A 25183-nucleotide genomic window follows, 5' to 3' on the forward strand; every position below is an offset into this window, starting at 1 on the left:
TTATACATATATATAAAAGAGACATGATTTGATAATGAACAATATTTTTTTATCTCCCCACTCCCAACATCAAACATACCATACTTATTTTATATTATCTCCAAAAACAAATCCAAACATACACACTATCTCTAACTTATTTTTATTTATCTTTATTTTTCTCTCTCTATCTCCATAAAATAATAAAAAATAAGTTAAAAAACAAAACCAAATATTATGAAAATCTTTCATTATGTTTGGTTTTGTTTTTAACTTATTTTGTGTGGTTTATGGAAATAGAGAGAGAAAAACAAAGATAAATAGGTGTTAGTTAGAGATAGTGTATATGTTTAGATTTGTTTTTGGAGATAATATAAAATAAATATATTATGTTTGATATTGGTTAGTGGGAGACAAAAAATACTGTTCATTGTCAAATCATGTCTCTTTTATATGTATTTATATATATGTATGAATATATGTATATAATTTATTTAGTAGTGAGTGGATTAAAATAAATAGTATTTTCTAATTATTTTTGTATAGAAATGAAAAAATATAATTTATATAAATACACTTTTATAAATAATTAAATGCACTCTAGTCATCCATTAACAATATTTTTGTTAGCCGTTCTATGCAAGGTGATAAATTTAAATATATTATTGAAATAATGTATTATATGAATTAACCGCGTAGAATTGACATATTATTTTGGATTTTTTAAATTTTCTAATTATTCTAATGATGTAGAAAAATATTACATACAAAATATTAAATGGTTAAAATGAATATATTTATATTTAAAAATCAAATACAAACCTTTAACATGTAAATCAACCCTCCAATGCATCCTTCATTTTTCATACAATGTTTGCGAATGAGAGGACAGAATGAAAGTGCAAAATGCATCTAAAGTTACATAAATATATAGCGGAAGGAGTACACTCTCCACCATTATTGTTTCACGGGCGAAACAGTGAAATATTTTGAAAGTATCGATGTATTCATGTATGAATACAGTATACAAGCACTGTTGTATCTGACAGTATAGTAAAAATTAATAAAAGAAAAGCTGATAATATGTCGGTAAAAAGTCAGAAATGAACCAAAAGAGCACATGCTCGGTTGCAGCAATAATAATGGTGATACAGTTGATTCAATAATTCAATTGAAGCCATTTCAATAAATTACAGAAAAAAAAAATTAAAATCGTATTCACTCGAAAATACATAGAAAATCACCCAACCTTGTGACATCACCATCAACTGCGAAGAAATCTGTCGGTGAAATGATCGGCATTTCGGTGAAGAAGCTCAATCTCGCTGTACAGTTGTCGAAACTCGATGGGTGAGGGTCTGTTGGCCTCGACGGACGATGGGCAGACGAATGGTGGTGGTTCACGGGTGTAAGGCGTTCAAGCGGCTGCAAATCGACGCTTGAATGTACAAAGTGGTTCAATATATTACACATTGAAAAGATGGATGAAAATTCAATCGAAACATACCGGAATGTTCACCTTGAGAAGGGGAGTTGATGGGTATACATCTCGGTTGGTGGGCCATCGGAACGGCGACGATGGAGTCGAAATCAAAGGTGGAGAGAAGATGTTCTTTTGCCGTAGGAAGTCGTTGTTTTGCCTGAATGTTCTGTAATTTAGTTGCAGAGTTAGAGTGGGCCACATTTGCAAAATAAAGTAAAACAGTCTAAAATATGGCAGAAAACAACAAGACAAAAAAATCCAAACATGTAAAATTTTTGGCCCATCTCAAAGATGGGCCAAAAACAAAAACAAACATAGTGTTTGTGTATCTTGCACAAATAAAAAATAATTTGTAGCAATAATTTAATTTATTTGAAAGAGAAATGTTACAAAACAACGTTTGATTTGACCATTCCTAACTGACACTGCTACGTCAAGTTGTTTATTAGGCACGGCAATCGCTTTTTATTTTTATAAATAAATAAATTAATTAATATATCAGTATAATTATAATAATTTACGTAAAGTGATATTAACATCTATACGTTCGATGGGATTCGAGTGCATGATGTAATACTTATTTATGGGACTTTAATCTTAGCTTTAATTATTAAGTTAAGAGATTATTGGTAGGTTAGGCAATCACTTAAAAACAATATATCAATAATAATAATATTATACATACGAAAATAAAAAAAAAGTATTTAATAATGGATAATCAGATTAAAAAGTAATTGAGATGGAATTAAATACTATAAATTATAACTTTTATTAAAATTTGATTTTGATGGAATTTAATCCCAAAATAACTATTAGAAAAAGAAACAAAATGACAAGTGTATGAGTTTAGCATTCGGAGCGCAAATTTAACTTGCTCAATTATAAGATCAAATAAACGCTAAGTATCAAAATTCTTATTGATAATATTCATTATTCTCTACCTATTTTATTTAACTATAAATATTCTATTTATTTCATATTTTTTGTTTATCTCTCTATTTGTCTTTATATTTTAGTATTTTTTTTCTCATTCATATTTTTTACAAAAAAATTTAAAAACATATTTTATTCTTGTAAAAGATTGATTACGAGTTAGATTAGAAAAAGAAAAGTGCTAATAAGAAAGAGGAGGAAGTCTCTTGGGGGTTGATATAAAATTTTCACAAAGTATAGGGGGTGCCAACGTAAATAAGATGAAAATTGTCAGGAGTTGGTCTCCGCGCCACAAAAGAAGACAAACACAAACCTGAGAAAGGGAAAGAATCAGACATGAGAGAGAAAGTGAAGAGAGAGACACTGTTCCTCCACTGGGACTGACCCCCATTTGTCACTTCAAACTTAATGCTCTCTCTCTCCCCCACAGCTTCTTCCACTTTCCTGTTGAAATCCATAACAAAAAATTCACCATTTTTCATTGTCATATTCTGTGGCAATGGGAGCAGAAAACGGTGATTACAAGAAGACGGAGCGCATCGTATTGGCTACAGTCCTAGTTTGTGCTTCTCTCGCCGTTGCTTCTTTGCTGGTCGCATTCAGCTACTACTGCTACTTAAGATACAAGCTCTCTAAGCGATTCAAGACCCAACAGAAAAGTCAGTATCTTTAAAGTTTTTTTCTTTTTACTCTTTGCATATATTGCAGCTCTAGCAACTGTGGACTGTGTACTCTCTTGATGAGGAATTTTCTGGAGTATATGTTGTGTCTGGGCTGTTCGTGTAATGTGGGAAAATGATGTGCTCTCTGAGTGGGTAAAGCTGAGATGAAAGCCCAGTTGAGAAATGAGAGTAGTGGTGTATTCTTGAATCTTGCTTTTTTTTTATTGTGGTCCTTTTTCTGTCATTACTATCTTACTATTTAACTGCAGAAAAATGTAGTAGTTGAAATGGGGCAAAATGGAAATTACTATATGTGACAATGTAATAATTAATTAGGCCAAGGAACGGTTGAACCAGGGAAAAGAAGTTGATGGTCACAATTTGAACTCCCCTGAATTTTCTCCTTTGCTAATGAGGTACCATATATGTTGAAATGGTTGCACTAACTGTCAGGTTTACTTACAAGTAGTTGAGCTTATTCCTTGTCCTAGAGAATTGGTCGGTGGATCAATTTTCTGTTTTCTGATTTGCATTTTGTTGTTGTGTCTCTGTTATTATATCTTGGAAGGAGTTCACTATGAGGAGAAAGCTAGCAATTTTGGCAACATCCAAGTTGCGGCTGAAAGAGGGCTTCAAGTCTTTACTTTCAAACAGCTGCATTCGGCCACCGGTGGATTTGGAAAGTCTAATGTCATTGGACATGGTGCTTTCGGAATGGTATATAGGGGAGTTCTCCAAAATGGGAGGAAAGTTGCAGTTAAGTTGATGGATCAAGCTGGAAAACAGGGAGAGGATGAGTTTACAGCAGAGGTCTGATTTTTATGCTGGATTTCCCTAGTACAATTTGGTGGAACTTGAAGGTCGACTAATCTTGCATGCATATCTGTGTGTATGCATTGTTTTCTTCTTATTGGCTTCCTAATTGAAATGATAGGTGGAGTTGTTAGGCCGGCTATGTTCACCGTACTTGCTGTTGTTGATCGGCTACTGTTCAGAGAGCAACCGTAAATTGCTGGTTTACGAGTTCATGGCCAATGGAGGACTGCAGGAACATTTGTATCCCATCAGTGGTAATTATTTTTTTCAGTTACCTGTCTGAAGTTGTTCGCTTCTCTAATTTCATATATCACACCCTGTAGGTAACCCCTTTTTATATCATATCTTGTTGCCATTTCCAAAACCATTTCCATCAGGAAAAGTCTGAAAATTCACTATCTTTTGCAAGTGCTGGAACCAAACAGTAGGCACTCCTTATCTGTTTGTTGGAATTGATTCATTTCCTTGTCTTTAGTCAATTGAATTGTGTGTGGTGCTTTGATCTTGTATCATGATTAATAAGTAAATGCATCATCTGCTTGATTTGATTTTATTGGACAGAGATGCTCTAGCTTATGCAAGAAGACGAGCAGCTAATTGAATCTTTTGAATTATACTTCTCAACAATCATTTAGAACTTACTTCATTACAACTTCTATTTCTGATTTTCTGCTTTGAACATTCAGGTAATAAAACTGTTTCTTCAAATTTAAACTGGGAAACTCGGTTGAGGATAGCTTTAGAGGCAGCCAAAGGTTTGGAGTACCTCCACGAACATATTAGTCCACCAGTAATTCATAGAGATTTCAAAAGCAGCAACATCCTTCTCGACAAAAACTTTCATGCCAAAGTTTCTGACTTTGGACTGGCCAAGCTTGGGTCTGAGAAAGCCGGTGGGCATGTTTCAACACGAGTCTTGGGCACCCAGGGATATGTTGCACCTGAGTAAGACTGGCACTCTTCTCAATTCTCTATATACCTCCACAAATCATACATTTTTTCACCTTCTAAAGCAATTTCTATCGATCTCGAGTTGACAGCTTCTGATTCTTTGTTCCTGCAGATATGCTTTAACTGGGCATCTGACCACAAAATCAGATGTGTATAGCTATGGAGTAGTCCTTCTGGAGCTGCTGACTGGCAGAGTTCCAGTTGATATGAAAAGGCCTCCTGGTGAAGGTGTTCTTGTGTCTTGGGTATGTTTCTCATTCATTTCCAGTTTTAAATACCACAATTTATTAGTAGACCTGTTACTTTGACGAAAATAGTTAGCATTACCTTCAATAACCTTAATACATTTACTAGTCGGCCTTAAAACCATCTTAATTGATTGGACTCTCTCTCCCTCTCTCTCTGTCAGGCTTTGCCCCAGCTTACAGATAGAGACAAGGTTGGTGAGATTATGGATCCGGCTTTAGAGGGTCAGTATTCAATGAAGGAGGTCGTCCAAGTTGCCGCAATTGCTGCTATGTGTGTGCAACCAGAGGCTGATTATAGGCCACTGATGGCTGACGTTGTGCAGTCACTCGTCCCTTTAGTCAAGCATCATAGACCTACAAAGGCAGGTAACTTTCCCAGTTTTCACGCCATGCAGTCTCCTGATGCATAGGCAGTTAAGAAATTCGGGTGGAAACTGCTAGTTTCAGATAGTATTCCTCCCATATTTCTCTAATCTAACATGATAAACATTCCTTGCGACTCTTGGGGCTTGTCTTGATTTTAGCAGTTGGTCATTGAAGGTAGAAACTACATAGATCAGTAGACTTTCAGGGGAGGAAGACTCCTTTACTCTGTAGAACTTTTATTTAGGATTGGAGCTTATTAACTAGTGATTAAGATTGGGATTTTACTAAAACTCATAATTCACATGTGATTAAGAAGTATATGTACTGGTACTAACTTGTTTCTGTGCAATGTTGATCAAATGTAGTTTAATTTCATAGTTCCATCCTTGCAAATGTGCTGAAATTACGAATGGCTTTGCTCCCTTTCAGACATTAATTCTTGTTTCGTGTTTGGATTGATGGATTTATAGCAATGGATTTCACGTTCACAATAACAATCTATGAGCTTGTTTGGATAATTTCATGTTATGAACAATGTCTGATTGTTTGTGTTTTCATTTTCAGTTTTCAGCTTTTAAAACAATAATTAAAATAAAGATATGTTTGTTTGTACGTATTCTCATTAAAAATATATTAATTTGATACCACCATTCAATATAAAGCCCAATCTCGTTAACTAATCCAAACATATTCTTATTTCACATGAATTGTGGAAAGAGTCTCGTATAACTTAGCAAATGCAACCCACAACAGAGTATGTGGTATTCCGACAGCCTTCTTTGGGTCCACTGTCCTCGCTGCCTACAAGTCAAAATTTGCTTTGTGGGATGTCCTTCATAGTCTGCTCAACCCTCCCATGCCATTGTTCTACATTTGTGAGGATCTTTCTCAAGACAAGAGCACACTGTTAGCCAACTCTGGCCTCCTATCCATCAGATACTCCAATCTTGCCAACCTCAAATCCACATCCTTTCCATTCTTCAACCAGAAGTTGTCAATGACTGTAGGTTCATGATCCAAATACGCAGCATTTTGTGCATCGTGGCGAGAGCTCATTCCAACGTGTTGTTTAGGTTTGACTGAGCGTCTAGTGGGCAAGTTCCTAACAATCGTGTGCTGAGATAAGCACGCCATGACTTGTAGAATAATTGTGCATTTCTTGAAGTGAGCTTTGCTGCGGGCGATAAGTATCGTATCGCCACCATAGCTTAAGGCTGTTGGGGTGGCGGAGAACCTCTTCCTCGTACAGGTAATCCTCTTCACATGGGTAGAGATCTTGCGGTGATTGACATTTGGTTGCGCATGTCGTGGGGTCCATTTGCAAGAGGAGTCTGAATGATACGATCGTCCTACCCAGAGGGCTATGGCTATGCCATACTCAAATATGACAACAAGAACCTAATCACGACCATCTTCTCGTCTCCATAAAAATCATTGGTTGTGCCAAATTGCGAGAAGGGGTTGGGAGAAATAATATAGGGTGAATACTATAGTTAATGCTTAAATTTGCGATTAGAATCACTTACTTTCTCAAATTCGTCTTTTGTTCATCCATCTAACCATTTTTTAATGAAAATTTGTGGCTTTTGACTTTTTGGAATTAAAGGGCATATTTAAATTTATTTTTTTCACTTTAATTTCTTAAGTTTTTAAAATTGTCAAAGTAGCCATATTTTGGAACGGAGAATTCCTTAAGCTTTTTACCGAATATAAATGCACTCAAAACGAATTTATTTTACATAAGTCGATCGGATCATAATCACCATACAATATTAATAATTTCACATGATTCTATATTATGTAATTGCATTATTCATATGTTTCCCTTTGCTATGATCTAGAATTGTTCATACTTACATTGAAAAATGTTGACAATATTATTGTGCATGTTCACTTTGACAGCTGAAAGTATAGTTAAACAATGTCCGGTTACTAAAAAGAAACTTATATTCGTAATGGAACCTAACTCAATTGACAAAATTGAGGTCCCGTAACTATAAATTTATGGGTTTAAATCCATCAATCATGTGGGAGTTGTTGTTAATAAGTTTTTGTCTACTTCAAGGGAAATTGCATTTTTCGTCCTATATTTTAGAATCAGTACACTTTTATTCCATTGATTGCGGAATTTTCATTAATGCTCAAATAAGTTACAAAATTCTCGCTTTTATACTACAAGAAAATGACGCCTAGCATTAACATTCGATTCTAGTACAATGTTGTTAGCTTATACCGATACAATCAATCAAATTGGCATTAGAAATATGTTTGGAATTTTACGATGCAGTTTTGTTTTCAGCTTCTTGGAATCCACTGCGTCCAAAGCTATCTGCAACTCTGTTATGGTAGCAATCAATCTTTGAGAAGACAAATGCACATTTTGATCCTTTGAAGAGCGAAGCCAAAACCAAACATATAAGCCATCCAAATATCTTCAAACCCGACTGTTCCTTCACCTTATAGTACATTTGAAGATTTTTAGAAATATCACAGATAATTTTGAGAAGTCTTTTAGATAGTTCATAGCTTGTTGAGTAATATTTTCTAGATAATTCATGGCTTTTAGATATTTAAAGAAACCTAGAAATATCCTAGATAATTTTTCAAGAAATCTTCTAGATAGTTTATGGCCTGTTGAGTAATAGTTTCTAGATAGTTCATGACTTGTTGAGTAATTCATTAATTACGACCATAGATGTATGATTGATAACCTTTCACCAAGTAGTATAAATAGGCCTTGGTGGAAGACGAAATGTGTAGAGAAAAAACTATGCAATAAACTGCTAGATAACCTTCTCCTTGTTCTCTTAGCCTTCTTGCATCTCTTCTATTTAAGTCGCCTTTCAATCTACCCTTGTTTTCCAAATTTCAAACTACTCAAGTTAATATTCTTTTAAAGGGATAATTATATTTTCTCTCCTGAGATTTGGTGTAATTACACCTAAACCCTCTGTGGCTTGAAAAATTACATTTAGCACCCCTAAAATTTGCTTCCGTCTAATAAATAAATCCCTTTATTAGTCAAAATTCATATTTTCTAGATACTTCATGGCTTCTAGATACTTAAAGAAAGCTAGAAATATCCTAGATAATTTTGAAAAATCTTCTAAATAGTTCATGGACTGTTGAGTGATATTTTTCAGATAGTTCATGACTTATAGATTTTTAAAGAAATCTCGAAATATCCTAGATAAATTTGAGAAATCTTCTAAATAGTTCATGGCTTGATGAGTAGTTTATTGATTACGACTACAGATGTATGAGTAATAACCTTCCACCAAGTACTATAAATAGGCATTAGTGGGAGATGAAATGTGTAGAGAAGGGCTATTTTTATATGAAGGGCTTGTCCCATGCGGGCGACGGAGTCAGTGATGAATGCTAGTACCATTAATTATCGGTTCCGTAGTTCAGTTGGTTAGAGCGTTGGTCTTATGAGCCGAAGTAATTATCGGACCATCCTTTTGCTTGCAATACTCAATGTGTATAGAAAAAACTATGCAATAAACTACTAGATATCCTTGTCCTAGTTCTCTTAGCTTTCTTGCTCCTCTTCTATTTATCTAGTCACCTTCCAATCGACCTTGTTTTCCAAATTTCAAACTACTCAAAATTAATATTCTTTTAAAGGGATAATTATATTCTCCTTCCCTAAGGTTTGGATAATTACACTTAAACTCTTTGTGACTTAAAAAATTACATCTAACACCTCTAAAATTTGCTTCATTCTAACAAATAAGTCCCTTCGTTAGTCAAAATTAGCTAAATTTGCTAATATTAACAAAAAAATATATATTTACGCAATTCAGACTAATCTATGTGTTAGTCAAAATTCAGTCCAGAAAAATGTGAACTTTTCCCTTTTCTATGCAATTCAGACTAACTGTCTACTATTTTTGTTCTAACATTGAAATCCGCCTCGAAAAACTCTTGGGAGACTCCGAGCATTGGGCGGTGATTGAGTGCGTTGAGGTTCGTCACCCTGTAATTTAGTAAACCGATCACTCGAAAATCTAGTTCAGTCAAAAGATGTTCTTTGAAGATAGGAATTTTTAAAAGAAAACGAAAAATATATGTCGCTATGAAGGCTTAATTATTTAAATATTACTTAAAAATAATAATAACAAAAGTAAAATATTTTTAAAATGTATAACACAAATATTGCAAGAAATTTAGTTGCATATTAATATTTGTGTTATATATTTTTAAAATATTATATATATATTTTTTAATATTTAAAGAATTAAACCCTATATGAATAAACTGGACATTCTTGATTTTAATTATTTTTTTGCATAATTATAATTATACTTCAAATATATATATATATATACATACATACATATTGCATATTTATAGTTGCAAAAAAAAAAATCATAGTTTGGTTAACATTTCACATATTTGACAAAAGAAAAGGTGAAAAATATTATTACTTAGATGAATCCTTTTTTTTTTTTCACGACAGTCAACTATTTATTTACTTATTTTTGTAGTCATAATTATTGAAGAAGCCTATCTGTAGACCAAAAAAAGATATGACCTGTTTGATTATTCCATAAATATAGGATTATTATATTTTATATAATTTTGTATGTACTTTTTTGAATTTATCGTTAAATTATAAATCAATTAACAAGGGTACTTAACCAATGTGAATTTTAGAAAATTCTAGGGAAAATTTGAATCGTGGTTGAATGATTCTCAAAATATTATCAAGTACAAGATTAAGTTAAATCGACACCAATTTTCATAAATTTCAAACTTAAACTAATCAGTGTGTGCTAGCAAAGTTTGGACGAAGGCACCTCCAACCTTCCTCAGCTGCTAGACATTGCTTTATGTCTGATTATTACCATTAATAATAGGGACAATTACACCTTCATCTCCTAAAAGTTGGTGTAATTGCACGTAGTTTTTTTGTTATTTGAAAAATTATATCTAACACTCATGAAGTTTGTTTTTATTTAACAAATAAGTTCCCGTTTTGTAAAAATGAAAATATCTCATACGTCTTCACTCGTTAATATGTGAGGGGTATATCTTCCTCGTTATACGCATAATTTAGTTCTAGAAAAATTATTTGACTTGCAATAAGCCAGTAATTAGTCAATCGGAGTTAATATAATTATTTTTTAATATCAACAAATTTGATAAATTTTATCTAATAAATAAACTTATTTGTGCTAAAAAAGAGTTTATATGTAATTATACCATATTTCAAAAGAGAAAAGTGTAATTATCCCTTAATAATATCTTTCTTGACTCTCCCCTATATATAAAGACTAATAAAGTGGAGGAGAAAAATATAACAAAAATCAATTTTTCCTAATTGGTTCTCCTCTTCTCCTATTTGTCGTTGCTGATTTGTCTTTCCACTACTTGCAAGGTATTATAAAATGGGATAATTACATTTACAATTCTTCACTTATCGTTTTTTCACACAAATTATTTTTGCTTTTTGAAAAAATACAGAAACTACTCCTAACAGTCTTTAGAACTCAAAATGCCCTTGTTGACTTGGTCAAACTTTGATATAATTTTTTAAGGATAAAAATGCCTTCAGGGGTGTCTCTGTAATTACCAAAAAATAGAAAGGGTGTTAAAGTAACGTATGTGGGGATGAGTAATATGACCCGTAAATTCTTTTTATTATTTATATCAATTATTAATTTATAAACACTAGAAAACAATTATTTTATCACAATAATGAATTTCAAAGTTTCAGTAGCAGTAATTATTTTGTAAAAATTATAATTAAGAAGAAGTAGTGATAAAATATTATGCATAAAGTTTGATCTAAAGCAATTACCGATACATGTATAGCGACAGTAGTCACTTATACTCACTAAATTGTCATTATAGATGTGTCATTACTTATTGGGCAAAAGACAATTTTCGTCCCACAACTATAGGCCATTTTCGTTTTAGTCCCGTAAGTTTCTAGGGTTTCAATTTGGTCCCGTAAAACTGAAAAATTCGCAATTTCAGCCCAAATTTGGCCGGAAAATTTTGTGGATCGCCGGAAAAAGTCACATGCGATGCATGTGACTTTTAAAATTGGGGGCTCGATCCTGATTGGCTGGAGAAGTTGACGTGGCGCATACGTGGAAATTAAAAAAAAAAAATCGACGGAAAATCAAAGTCTTGAAATCCCCACCATTCGCCGCCACCTTCTCTCTTCAATTCCGCCGCCGTTACTTGGAATTTCTAGCCACCACATATACCATTCGATTACCCATAATAAGGAGAACAAAACCCCTCAACCAATTTTGCGATCCGACCACGACAACGACTGGACTTTGAAATTGACCGCCGCGGACAATTCCCGTCGATTCGCCAGCGACAGGACGACCCACGATCGCGGATTGGTACCATTGGATTCGTCTCCTCACTGCGGTTCTAATGGGACTAGTCTCATCCATTTTCATCAACTAGGTGCAAAGATCCATCGTTTTGAAGATCTCAGTCGTCGTCCGCCGTGACTGCACCTTCCGCCAGCGTTTTCTCTTTCATCTGAACGAACCACCGGCTCGGAAGACCATCGTTGAACGCCTCTCGTTCTGGCGAATCTTTTGAGACCAGTCCCATCAATTTTGGTCACCTCTGTGCAAAGATCCGACAAAAGCCGTCCTCCGCCTTTGCCATTCTTTTGAGATCGTTTTTTTTTTTTTTAAATTTCCACGTATGTGCCACATATGCACCACATCAGCTTCTCCAGCCAATCAAAATCGAGCCCCCAATTTTAAAAGTCACATGCATCGCATGTGACTTTTTCCGGCGACCCACAAAATTTTCCGGCCAAATTTGGACTGAAATTACGAATTTTTCAGTTTTACGGGACCAAATTGAAACCCTAGAAATTTACGGGACTAAAACGAAAATGGCCTATAGCTGTGGGACGAAAATTGTCTTTTGCCCTTACTTATTTATTGTGATAAATTTATGTTACAATTCAAGATAGTTCATAACTTCTAGATATTAAAAGAAACCTAGAAATATATCCTAGATAATTTTGAAAAATTTTCTAAAAATAGTTCATGGTTTGTTGAGCAATTCATTATTTGCAACTACAAATGTATGATCAAGAACCTTCCACTATGTAGTATAAATAGGCCTTAAAAGAAGATGAAATGTGTAGAGAAAAACTATACAATAAACTACTAGATATCCTTCTCCTAGCTATCTTAGCCTTCTTGCTCTTCTTTTACTGATTTAACCAACACCTTCCAGTCTAGCATTGTTCTCCAAATTTCAAAGTACTCGAACTAATATTCTTTCTTCACCAATTCTTTTTTTCTAAAATAAAATACTAACAGGAACATCAAGCCCGACAATGTTCTTTTAGACCAGAATGATGGCATCTTCTTGACCGATTTTGCGTATGGCCTCATTTTATGAGAGCAAGCCGTCAATTTTGATCTACTAATATTGGAGCAGCATATTGGATGATGCCCTAGAAGACGAAATCAGCCAAGGCTGATATAAGGTTGTTTAGGATCACTGCATATTAGCCCATGGGAGGCCTCCCTGTCTACCCAAATCGAAATGTCTGATCAAGAAAATGAGGCGGGTTTAATTTTTTTTTTTTCCTGATTTGCACAGCATTGAAACAAGAATTCAGCGAGAGTTTTACTTTAATGATTGATCTGTGCCTTAAAAAAGATCCATTCGAAAGAAAATTTGCAGCGGAATTGTTGAAATGTGATTTTTCAATAGAAAGCAACACTGAAGATCCTGATTTCTAGCCAATAAGCTGTTGCCGTAGGGACTATCTAAAGTGGAGTAAAGTTTCAGAAAATCACCAAATAAGGAAGAAGATGTAGGGAGAAATTGCTCGATGGAGAAAATATTAAATACTGAGTGTTCAGTCTAGAAAAATGTAAATTTTTCACTTTTCTACGCAATTTAAATTAACGGTTCTACTACTATTTCTGTTCTAACACTAAAATCTCGAAGACTCCAAGGATTGGGGAATGACTGAGTGCGATAAGATTTGCCACATGGTAAATGCACTGAACAAATCACTTGAAGATCTAAGAGATTAACGCCAAAATGAGATAGTGTGGTCAGAAGATGTTCTTAGAAGATAGGAATTTTTAAAAGAAAATAAAAAAGACTATGTCGCTACGAAGGCTTAATTATTTAAATACTAACCCCAAAAAAAATAATAAGAAAAATAGAATATTTTTAAAAGAAATTCGATTGCATATTAATGTTGGTAATGATGCTAATGAACAAAAAAGCCAATACAGAATGTGAGTCAGAAAATAAGAAGACCTCTACGCCAACGGCACTATCGCACTTGTGGGACAGGCATGTCACTTTTAGCAATTATAATTATTGTATTCTTTTTGGTATTATATAAATTATAAATTAAATTTCAAACTTATTAATTAATTAATAAGTAATTATAAAAAAATAAAAAATATAAAAATAATAAAAAAAATATAAGAATGGAGTTATGGAGTGTACAAGTTTTTAGTAGAAGATGACCGCGAAACATTTCTTTAGTAGCACAACCAGAGCATTTTCAGTATACATATGCAAAATCAAAAACAAGAATGTCATTATGTTTCCAAGTAGACATGAATTTTGGTAGTACTAAATTCTTGAATATGAAAACAAAATTATTATCCCATCATCGGCCTGTTTTTATGTCAAGTATGAACAGAAAGTCTCTAACTTACATGGATAACTACTGCATGTTTTCAGCCAGAGAACTGTCCCTTGGAGAGCTTAGGAATAAGCTTGATACTGATATCATCGTATGGATTCTGTTGATGTACATCTACAAGTCCATTACTCTTCACAACCTGCAAGAAAAAAGAATATTATTAGTCTAATTTCTTTGGACACTGTCGATTTAGAAGGCAGTTGCAGAAGGGAGCCGCATAGACTTTAGCACTTTCCGACGTCTCATAAAACATGTGAGCTCATAGAACATATACAAGTGGTTGTAATTCTGTGCAATTTTACGCAAATCTCAAAACCATTGGAGAATCCAAGTGCTTCAGAGAATGCTGTTCTTCATGATTCCGGGGTGAAGAAAAGCAGTCATCAGGCAACAATACTCCTGTAACTGTAGAGCAGGTCGCCTTATCCGTGTTGATTTGCTCTTCCAGGAATTTGTCGGGGTCAGAACGATCAGGCAATATTGGTGAACTATTGAAATCAAAACCATGTCTAGCATGGCCCATGATTTCAATACTTGGCGAATCTTGAGGACTGCTATTTCTGATATTTCCATCATTAGCTCTTAACTGATTAGGAGGAGGAGGATACTCAGAACCAGCAGCCGCATCCACTTCAATGGGAGGAGGAATGCTGCAAGCGTAAACATCAAATTCATAACTTACTCAAGAGTGATGATGTATAGTTGAACTTTGGCAGGCAATGAACAGCCTAACTCAAGAGTGATGATGTATAGTTGAACTTTGGCAGGCATTGGCCCTGATCCTGAATTATCTTCTATGAATGACGAAGCCGTAAAATCATGCTGCAGTGGAGAAAAAAGATCCATAGATTAGCATAACCTTTAAATGCAACAATTCTCTCACAATAGGACGTAAAACAGGGCGCACCTCATCAACTCTGATGACAATATAATTCATCTTTCCCAGTTGGAATTTGCTCTGTGTGACAGAATATCCGAGGCCGATAGTAAATGTTATTGGGGATCAAGGGGGAAAATTAGGAACCAGGAAGCAGCATGATCACAACTTAAATTTTCATATGCAATATCAATAACCAGACAAAGTAATGTCATCCTTGCGCTTGAGATGAGAATCCTCACACCTGAAAATTTGAACCCCTCAATTTATCTACCCTCTATAGCTAGTAAAGAAAGAGTTAAAGATCTTCAGCAAGAACTTATCAGTCCTTATCATAATCATCCGATTCCAAGGAATCCAAGCTCAAACTTTCCCAGCAAAGTGATGGCATGAAATGGGGCATGAGTTGCATCGTCAGGAAGGTTGGCGTTTATACATTTTATTGCATTCTGTGCATCTTCTAAAACATAGTCAACTTGTTTCAAGCACATCCGCACAACTCCAAGCAGAAGGTCTGCCGACGTTCTCAGCCAAATAGGCACGTCAGGATGTTCTGTAAATCAAGTTCCAAAATAATAATCAAGTTTCAAGAAATCATCCAAAAAGGCTAGTAACATAAAGTTTGAAAGATAGCTCATGGAAATTAAGAACAAAGCCAAATGAGTAGCACCATCCGACCAAGAAGTAGGAATTGCAACTAGATAACAGTATCATGCTGTTAAGAACTTTCATTTCATCAGGTAAAGACTATAAGAAAAAAGAACAACAAGCAGAGTGTGTGGAAACATAAACACGCCCGAGGATGAAACATAAACCCACAAATCAAGAATCAGCTTCTCGTCTACCGTCAACCTATCAAAACCAACCAATCAAGATTCTTTCTTGACACTAAATTACTAAGGAAAACACATAATCATGCACCACCCCTTTATCTTGATTTACTCAATTCTCTACAACACGAAATAAAACCAAACCAAAAACAACGTGAAAAACATCGTATGCTTATCGAGTACGGAGGGCACGTTGATTGAAACGTAATCAGACTGTTGAGCTTGTGCGGCACACCAAATAACTTTCCTTCCCAAGAGCGTATGCGAGTAGAACATCTCCTCCTCCTCCTTGGACGTGCCTGTAACAAGCAGTAATAACTTTCTATACGGGGGATGAGGGGGTTGAGCCGGTGGAGCACAGACAATAAGTGGCTGTGTGTAAAACGGGAGGAGCGTGCATGTGTTTTGAGGTATGTATAGGATCTTGGATCCCTATTGTAATACCACTGTGCGTAAGTAAATATTGATGCATGGATTCAGTTTGTGGCCATTATCCCTCTCTCTCTCTCTCTCTCTCTCTCTCTCTCTCTCACACACACACACACACACACACACACACACGCACCCTCTTTCTCCCTCTAGAATTAAAAAAATATTTTTTACTATTTCATTTTTCTAGCATTCAAAAAAAAGAAAATAGTCAATTATTTAATAATAAATTATTATAGTTAAATAAAAATAATATTGATATTGATATTATATTTATTGAAAAATATAAATTCAAAATATTATAAATTATACGACTAGAAATAACCATTGCATTAACAGAGAAAATCTAAATTATATATATATATTAATATTCAACTAGCATGAATTTACATATATATTATTTTTATTCAAAAATTTAGGTAATTATTCGTCATTTTTTTTATTTATAAAAAAAATTATCTATTGATTTTTTATTTGGATTAAACTAATGTGTACTATTTATAAAGCATTTTAAAATTTTTTAAAACAAAATATATTAAAAAAACAAATAATTTGATTATAATAGTATCATGTTTAGTAGTATAAGCAACAAGCAAGTTGAGTAGAGAATTTAATAAAATAAAGACGCCCAAGACTTGAGAGGTGATTGACTACTACAAAGAGAAATTAACCAAAATACAAAAAAAAAATAAAGTTTGGGAAAGTTAGGAATGTATGAGATTTAAAGGTGGTAGGCTCATTTAATTGATTCAATAAATGTCATATTAACGGATATTAATTTATCTAAACTTTCGTAAGTCGAGATTTTTCACAAGTAAATCTGATATAATTTCTCGAGTTATACCAAATCTATTATTATCTAAGGATCAACATATCTCTCTTCTAATTCTCGAGACAATAGTGCACTAAAATGTGTGAAACTAGCTTGATATTATCAGGTTTATGAATCTTTACATATCATTCAATTCACGCCATAAATGACTTTATCCACCATGCAAAATCCCTTCTCAACTCATCAATATAATTTAAATAACTTCAGAGGTGATTAAACCCTCAAAAATAATAAGAAAAGGCACAATAATTCATGAATATAAGATGAAAATAAAATTGTAGATTAGTAAAGAAAAATGTTTAGTTTATTAGGTTTTTTCAGAAACCTTAGTAAAAGAAAAAAATAGTTGATGATGTAAAAATCCAAATGAATTGAAGAAAAAGTAAGAAACTCATGGTGTAGATAAGTCTGGCTGGGGCAGGTGTCACTTCCAATGTCGGCCTGTCTGCTTCAAACATACTCTATCTTTTTTCTCTTGATGGTTGTGTTTTTTCCTCTTCAAAAAGCCCATCTTCCTGTGCTTTCCTTTCTCTTTTCCTCCTGGAAATGAAACTAATTCTAATTAAGCTCAAACTCTTCCTTTTCCCTCCAAATTCATTTTCTTCCGAATATTCTAATTTAATATAAGATAAAATCGCATCCAACGTTCAATAATTTATTTGATCTCTCCTAAATTCTCACCAGCTCGCTCGTCTGATAACCTGTGGGCATCGGTTAAGTCATGTTGGCTTCTGTAGACCAGGTGTGTGGTCAAGTTGAGCTAGTTGTGATTCTGTGACTGCATGTCCTCCAACCCTCTTTTTTGCATAAAAATTACCTTCTTTAATTTCTTCGAAACTCTTTCATTCATGAACACACCAAAAATAAGTATTATATCTTTGAAAATTAACATAAAAAAAGTTTACATGGAGCTAGTACACTCCACTCCTAGCGTGGTCCTACGTTGACAGGACGACTTATATTACTAAAAAGATAAGAAAAATTGTGAGATATTCCTTGAAAAATAAAAAAGCAAAATATTCAAAAATGAAGGAGTAGTAGTTTCATCCATCTTTTGTGTAGAGGAGAAGAATGTAGAAAGCTTTAATGGGAGAGCACATTAAGAAACTAAGAGTTACAACTTTTCCCTTTGCTCTTTTGCATGCATCAATGATTGATTGAGATGAGGTAATAAAGTCAGCTGACATACTTGTATGGGGCCTTATCTACTGCATATCACTTCTTTAATTTATGATCATATCTTCTGCTCATCCTCTCTTCTGCTGCTGTCTTACCAATCATCTCCATTCCCTGTAGGGACCCTTTGATCTGCAGCACAAAAGGTTTTGAAAATTTTATAATTCTTGGCCTATAAAAGAGAACAAATCCATGCAAAATCCTCATATATGTGTTTCATGGCTTTCCTTAGAATTTTTTCCCTCATGCTATCCGTCGTTGCGATTCTTGCTTGCGGTGGCAATGCGCAGCTCTCGCCCGACTTCTATGCTTCCACATGCCCTAATCTGCAAAGGATTGTGAGCGACGCTATGAGAGAAGCCATTGATCAAGAACTTAGAGTTGCTGCATCCGTCCTTCGTTTGTTCTTCCACGATTGCTTCGTTAATGTAAGGCCTCATTTACATTTAACTATGCACGTCGCCGCATGCCCCTTAAGTATATACATTGTATATCTGCGCATGCATCGAGTGTGTATTTCCCACTGTATGCAATGTGAAGGGCATTGTAGGTATGTAAATCCCTTGTCCTTGCACCTATCACAAGACAGTTGGTATGCCGTAAACTATAAAAATGTCGCAACCACATGTGGTAGGACATTTTAGTCCCAACAAAGCCTGATCAGATTTCGACCAATTGACGTATAGCAGTTATCTGTATTTGCTATGTGATTTTAGTCCGATTCAATTCGGCTATATTTGATTTAGAAAAGAATTATTATTTTATACGGAAAACATATATTGAACTAAGTTTTAAGATAATAATCTAATTTTTATTTGGGTCGATATTTAATATTGTGATTTTTATGCTGAAAATTAGGGGTGTGATGGATCATTGTTGCTAGATGACACAGCCACATTCACTGGGGAAAAAAGCGCGTTTCCAAACCGGAATTCAGTGAGAGGTTTTGAAGTGATCGACAGAATCAAAAGTCGTGTTGAATGTGAGTGCAATGGTACAGTTTCTTGTGCAGATATCTTGGCCCTGGCTGCACGAGATGGAGTAGCCTTGGTTAGTACTAATTATATATAATTCACCGGTTGTTACAGGACATCGTCCATGTGGGTATATAATAAATATTTTTTATATTTTAAAATATATTATAAATAAAAATAAAATATGTAAATTAATAAATTAATTATTTCTTAAAAAATAGAAAAAAAATCAACTTAAAGTGTTATCGACACAACGAAAGAATTGGTGTGGTGGTGTTAAAATAACGTCGAGTCACTTTTGTAAGAAAATAAAAAAATAATTATAATTAATTTGTAAAATTATCTGATTAGGAATATAATTGTTATATTTAAAAATTTATGCGAATGTGTCACTAACAATTATTTGTAAGTGTAGAGAGTCATTTTTTAGGGCAAAATATTTTTATAGTCCTATAAAATAAGGATAGAATTCTTTTGGTACCAAAATTATGCAGACGAAGCTTTTTTAGTCTCATAAAACTCAAAATCACGCATTTTAGTCTCAAAAAGTGTGATTTTGGAAATTTAGTCCCAAAACAAAAAAGTAACTATAATTAATTTTTAAAATTATCTGATTATGAATATAATTGTCATCTATACTAATATAAAAAGAAAAGTCCCTCTACATTCACAAATGATTGTTAATGATACCACTGCACTATTTTTTTTTTTTTTTGTGAAGTAAAAAATACCCTTCATGATAAAAAAAATAACTTATTCAACTTTTAAATACATTAATTGATAATTAATTTTTTGTTCTTTCTTTTATTAATGTACTGGTTTACATATTTTAGTCTTATTTATAATATATTTTAAAGCGTGAAAAATTATTTATTATATGCACGTAGGAATGACGTGCCACAACAGTTAGTATTTAAAACTTTATGTGTCAGTATCACTAACCATCGTTTGTAAGTGTAGAGTCTTTTTTAGGGCAAAAAAAACTTTTTAGTCCTATAAAAGAAGGGCATAATTTTTTTTGGTATCACAATTATAGCATGTGTGGCTTTTAGTCCCCATAAAACTCAAAATTATGCATTTTTATTTCCATACAATGAATTTTAAGTCACTAACGCCTTTTTAGTCTCAAAACGATGCACATGACTTTTGGAACTAAAAATACGTGATTATGAGTTTTATGGGACTAAAATGGCATTTGCCATAATTGTGGTATAAAAAAAAATTATCCTTAAATTTTATGTGGCGCACTCAAATATGTATGCATAACTAATTTAAAATTTTTTAAAAAAATTATTGTTTAAAAATATATTAATTAGATATATAAAATATTAAAAAAGGGGTGAATAGCAATTTACCCCCTATACTTTTTAAAATAAAGCAATTTACCTCCTTATACAGGGAGGTAAATTGCTTCATTTTAAAAAATATAAAAAGGTAAATTGTTGTATTTTAAAAAATACAGGGAGGTAAATTGCAATTTATTTTTTCATAAGAGGGTAATTTGCTCATTTGCGATATCACAATATGTTGTTTGTATTTTTCCCATTAAAAATATAAAAACAATTAATTCCTCATATTTTTTTACTTTCAAACATGATGATAATTAAGCATGAGAGCTGCACGCAGATGGGAGGGCCAACATGGGCAGTTCCACTAGGCAGAAGGGACGCGAGAACCGCAAGCGATTGTGCCGCCAACGCACAGTTGCCGTCCCCAACAGCCACACTTCCCACTCTCATCTCCATGTTCGCCGCCAAAGGCCTCTCCTCCCGTGACATGGTGGCCCTCTCCGGCGCCCACACCATCGGCTTCGCACAGTGCTCCAACTTCCGCGCCCGCATCTACAACGAAACCAACATCAACCCCATCTTCGCCGCCAACCGCCGCGGCGCCTGCCCCCCCTCCGGCGGCGACACCAATCTGGCCGCCATGGACCTGCAGACTCCGAACCGGTTCGACAACAATTATTATACGAACCTGTTGACCCGGGGCGGGCTGCTTTATTCGGACCAGGAGCTGTTCAACAATGGGCGGTTGGACTGGTTGGTTAAGGTTTACAGTAGCCGCGCTGCTTCTTTCAGGAGAGATTTTGCTGCTGCAATGGTGAAGATGGGGAATATAAACCCCCTTGTGGGGACTGATGGAGAGATTAGAAAGAACTGCAGGCTTGTTAATTAATTGGGTAAATTACAAATAACTCTTTACATACTCATTTGTTATTTGAAAATTACAAATATTCTCTCATAATTAACAGTTGTCTAATAGTCATGAATTATCACAAGGGGTATTTGTTAGATAACTATTAATTTTTAGGCAGTATTATAATTTTTAAAATAACGAGAAGATATTCGTAATAATTACAAATTTTAGAGGAGATTATTGAAATTTATCCTAATTAATTAATTAAGAAATCTTTATTATATAGTATTAATAAATTTCTTGCCAACTATCATCGTGGCCTAATGGTTAACGTAGAATTGTCGTCACGCCCACAATATGAATTTTTCTTATTGATGGGTTAAAAGTACGTCTTGATCACCTGTTTGTTGATTCACATGTGGTTAGACTTTAATTTTTGACAATAGTACGTCAGCTTTAGGGATTCTAACCAGCACATAAAACGCAATCCTCCTTAACAGTGAGGTCGTGATGTGTCACCTCTTCTTTCTCATTTAAGGACCAAACTTGTATGTTGGTAGTTCAACTTTTGATTTTTGACAATAGTAAATCAGCTATAGAAATTCTAACGGACACACATCGCGCAATCCTCCATAATAGTCGGTATGTGGTATGTCATCCCTACTTTCTTATTTATGTTAAAAGAATCTAGTATTGAGCTCTTATTAATTTGTAATTAATGATAGTAATTTAGATTTTTGTTGTAAACTTTTATTGTATTTTATATTCTATATTGCGTATGTGTACATGTTTTATATATTTTTTAAATGTATAAACAATAAATCTTATATACATAAATGTGTATATATATATATACGAAATATTACATGAGAATATTATATAGTAACTCGAAATTTCAGTTCAAATTTCGAACCTAAATTAATCATTAGCTAAATGGATTTCTGTTTGTGAATATGTTATGTGATTGATTAGTTTATCAATTAAATTCGACCTGAAATTTCTCTTTTTTTTATGAACTGTTGGGATAAATTTTTTAGAATATTTCATTAAGAACTTATAAAAATTTCAGAAATATTCAATAAATTTAGAATGGGTAAATTGCATATTATCTTCATGTAGTAATTCAAATTGAGTTTTCTTTTTTAAATACTGCTACATTTTCTATTTTCATTCAATACGTATAGGTCTACAATAATTTTTTAAAAAATAAAATAAGTTATGTAATTTTTATAAACATAACATGTATATATTAATTGAAATAGAAAATGCAACAGATTTTTTTATAGTAAAGTCAGTCCACTGATATTGCCACGTGTCTTGGCTTTGTCATAAAATTTAACTTACCCGTATCTTCAGCCTTTAGGTAAGGCGGCAAGAACCTACACTTTTTGAAATTCAGTTGGAAGTATCCATATAGTGGGAAGGCTCTTTTATTTGCGGGCTAATACCTTAACAACTAGCCTCTTGCTATGTGTACTGGCTTAGGTGGCTAATTTTTATCTATATCTTAAGTCTTCGAGTGAGGTGAAAGAATCTTATACTTTTTGGGATACAGTATGTAGTAACCCTTTGAGGGGAGTGCTCCACTGTCGCAGACAGTTATACCTTATGAGATAAGGGCGCTTCCAATTTACCTCATCCTATTGCCACATGTCCTAAATTTGGTGGCTAAAACTTATTCGTGTTAGCAGATCTCTCAGTAATATGGAGCAGGTAGTTCTAGGTGGATTCGCCTCTTGGATTACCTGAGGACACACTTTGTCCAGGGCCCTTATTTAGACCGGGCTTCCCCGCCTCTCTGAAGTCTTTTAGGTCTTGCATGCATCTTTATAGGCTCTTGCAATTTTTTTTTTTCTTTTACTTCGAACCATTTGAGTTTCTTCGGATCAGCCATTTTTATGAGCATCAATACTAAATTATAAATTTTTTAATACCATTTATTGGAAATAAATTTATAATAACTCAAATTATCTTCAATGAAAATAATTGTTGTAAACACATAAGGAGGAGGGGGGAGGGGGGTGTTAAATGATAAGGGCTTTTTCGTCCAGAAAGTTATAGTCAAAACCAGATGAATTTATTAGGAATTAAATATTTGTAAGGTCCCATTAAATAAAATATATATATATATATGAGCTAATTAATAATTTTATAGGCACATGCTAAAAGAGTATTATTTGAACTTGAGTTTGTTAAGTACGTATAGATGAGTTAATTATTTATATAAATGTCAAAAAAATTAATTTTTTATGTATTATGTAAATTTCTATTCAAATATATCTTATAAGTCTATAAATGTAATTCACTCAAAAGATTGTAACTGCTACATCTAATTTCAATTGTTCCTTTTAAATATTTGTATATAAATTTATTTTTTTATGCTATTGTGACCAAAGAAAATGGTGCTTAATTTTTTCAAGAAATAAATAAATATTACTTATTAAAATTCCGCACATGCATCGAGCGTGATAGACTGCTAGTACTATATATTAAGGCTTAAGACCTTAAAAAAAATATTTTTGGTAGATAAAATGTGAATTACCTAATATGCCCATACTTACATTTATTCTTTCCCAAATAACTATTCTTTTAGTTAGTTAATTGTATCAATGATTTTTTATTCATGTACTTACAATATTATTTGTTTATCAGATTGGCCCTTTATTAGATTTGGTCAGTTCTTTTTTTATTTAATTTAACAAATATTAAAAGAATTAAATTATATATATTAATTGTACTTCAATCGCTAATTTAAAAAATAAAATAAAATAAGAATGGCAGTGAAATCGATTTCTGTTCATCAATGACAAAGTCTTTCTTTTAGCCACCCCCCACCCCGGCCCCCGAAAGAGCTATTTGATTATAAAGGGGCCCAAGTTACCGTACTGTCTCCAGACTAAGTCAGATGTGATTTTTATTGTTAATTTAATTATATTTTTAAGGAAAAATTACAACGGTCTTCCTTAGAATTTTACATAATTATAAATACTTTCTTATTATTTAAAAAATTATAAGTTTTTTCATCAATTGAAAAATAATTATGTAGTCCATAGACGGTGAAGTGAACATTACTATTTTTACCCTTGTTAACTTTTTTTAAAAAATAAAATAAGTATAAAAAATATTAAAAAAATTGAGGGTGAATAAAATAAATAATTTAGAGGGAATATTAGTTCATAATTTTTTTTATAAAATATATATAAAATTATAATTTATAATTCAAAAAGGCATTTTTGTCAGTTCATCACAACAACTGGACGAAACCTAGCGGAATTGGTTCGTTGTTAGACGAACGTTAAAATCAAAGGGATACTTGTAATTTTTCAAATAATGAGATATTTATAATTATGTCAAATATCAGAAGGTGATTGTAATTTACCCTATTTTTAATTTGATATGATTATATATGAGTAGATTAATTTACGATCCACACACCAATCCAACAATAATTTTAGGAGGTTGGATCAAGAGGCCTTTTTTTTTTTAATCAAGAGGCCTTAGAAGGCCCTTAGGAGCCTTCCCCCAACTCCAAGGGAGACGAGGCTCAGGAAGAAAACTATTGACCCGAGAGTTTAGAGCCCAAGGTCACTCTGTCCGCCAACAGGCCATTTGTACAGATGATTAAAAACTACTCGTTCAAAAAGTGATAAAGATGTCCATGTGGTCGGACCTTTGGAAACACGAGACTCCTACTCAGTCAGAATTCCTCAGCCAAGGTGGACTCCCTTGAACCTCTCCAACCAACACTAGGATGCTGAAGAGACCTATCTATTAGCAACTACCTCTCGATCCCTTGGGAAGCGAGACTCCTCCT

General features: G+C 33.5%; 2 protein-coding genes across 2 annotated transcripts; both read left to right on the plus strand.

The window, feature by feature from the left end:
• Positions 1–2716: 2716 nt before the first annotated feature.
• Positions 2717–5815, plus strand: LOC105165621 (Protein kinase superfamily protein). The gene is made up of 6 exons (XM_011084688.3): positions 2717–3054; positions 3626–3867; positions 3992–4127; positions 4560–4818; positions 4937–5069; positions 5234–5815. The coding sequence occupies exons 1-6, from the start codon at positions 2895–2897 to the stop codon at positions 5480–5482; spliced, it is 1179 nt and encodes a 392-aa protein (XP_011082990.1). The 5' UTR covers positions 2717–2894; the 3' UTR covers positions 5483–5815.
• Positions 5816–18401: 12586 nt separating this feature from the next.
• On the plus strand, positions 18402–21524 carry LOC105165620 (peroxidase P7). The gene is made up of 3 exons (XM_011084687.3): positions 18402–18684; positions 19115–19306; positions 20857–21524. The coding sequence occupies exons 1-3, from the start codon at positions 18466–18468 to the stop codon at positions 21406–21408; spliced, it is 963 nt and encodes a 320-aa protein (XP_011082989.2). The 5' UTR covers positions 18402–18465; the 3' UTR covers positions 21409–21524.
• Positions 21525–25183: the final 3659 nt, after the last annotated feature.

The sequence above is a fragment of the Sesamum indicum genome, linkage group LG12, assembly GCF_026168435.1.
Source record: "Sesamum indicum cultivar Baizhima isolate 11 linkage group LG12, ASM2616843v1, whole genome shotgun sequence".
NCBI lineage: Eukaryota > Viridiplantae > Streptophyta > Magnoliopsida > Lamiales > Pedaliaceae > Sesamum > Sesamum indicum.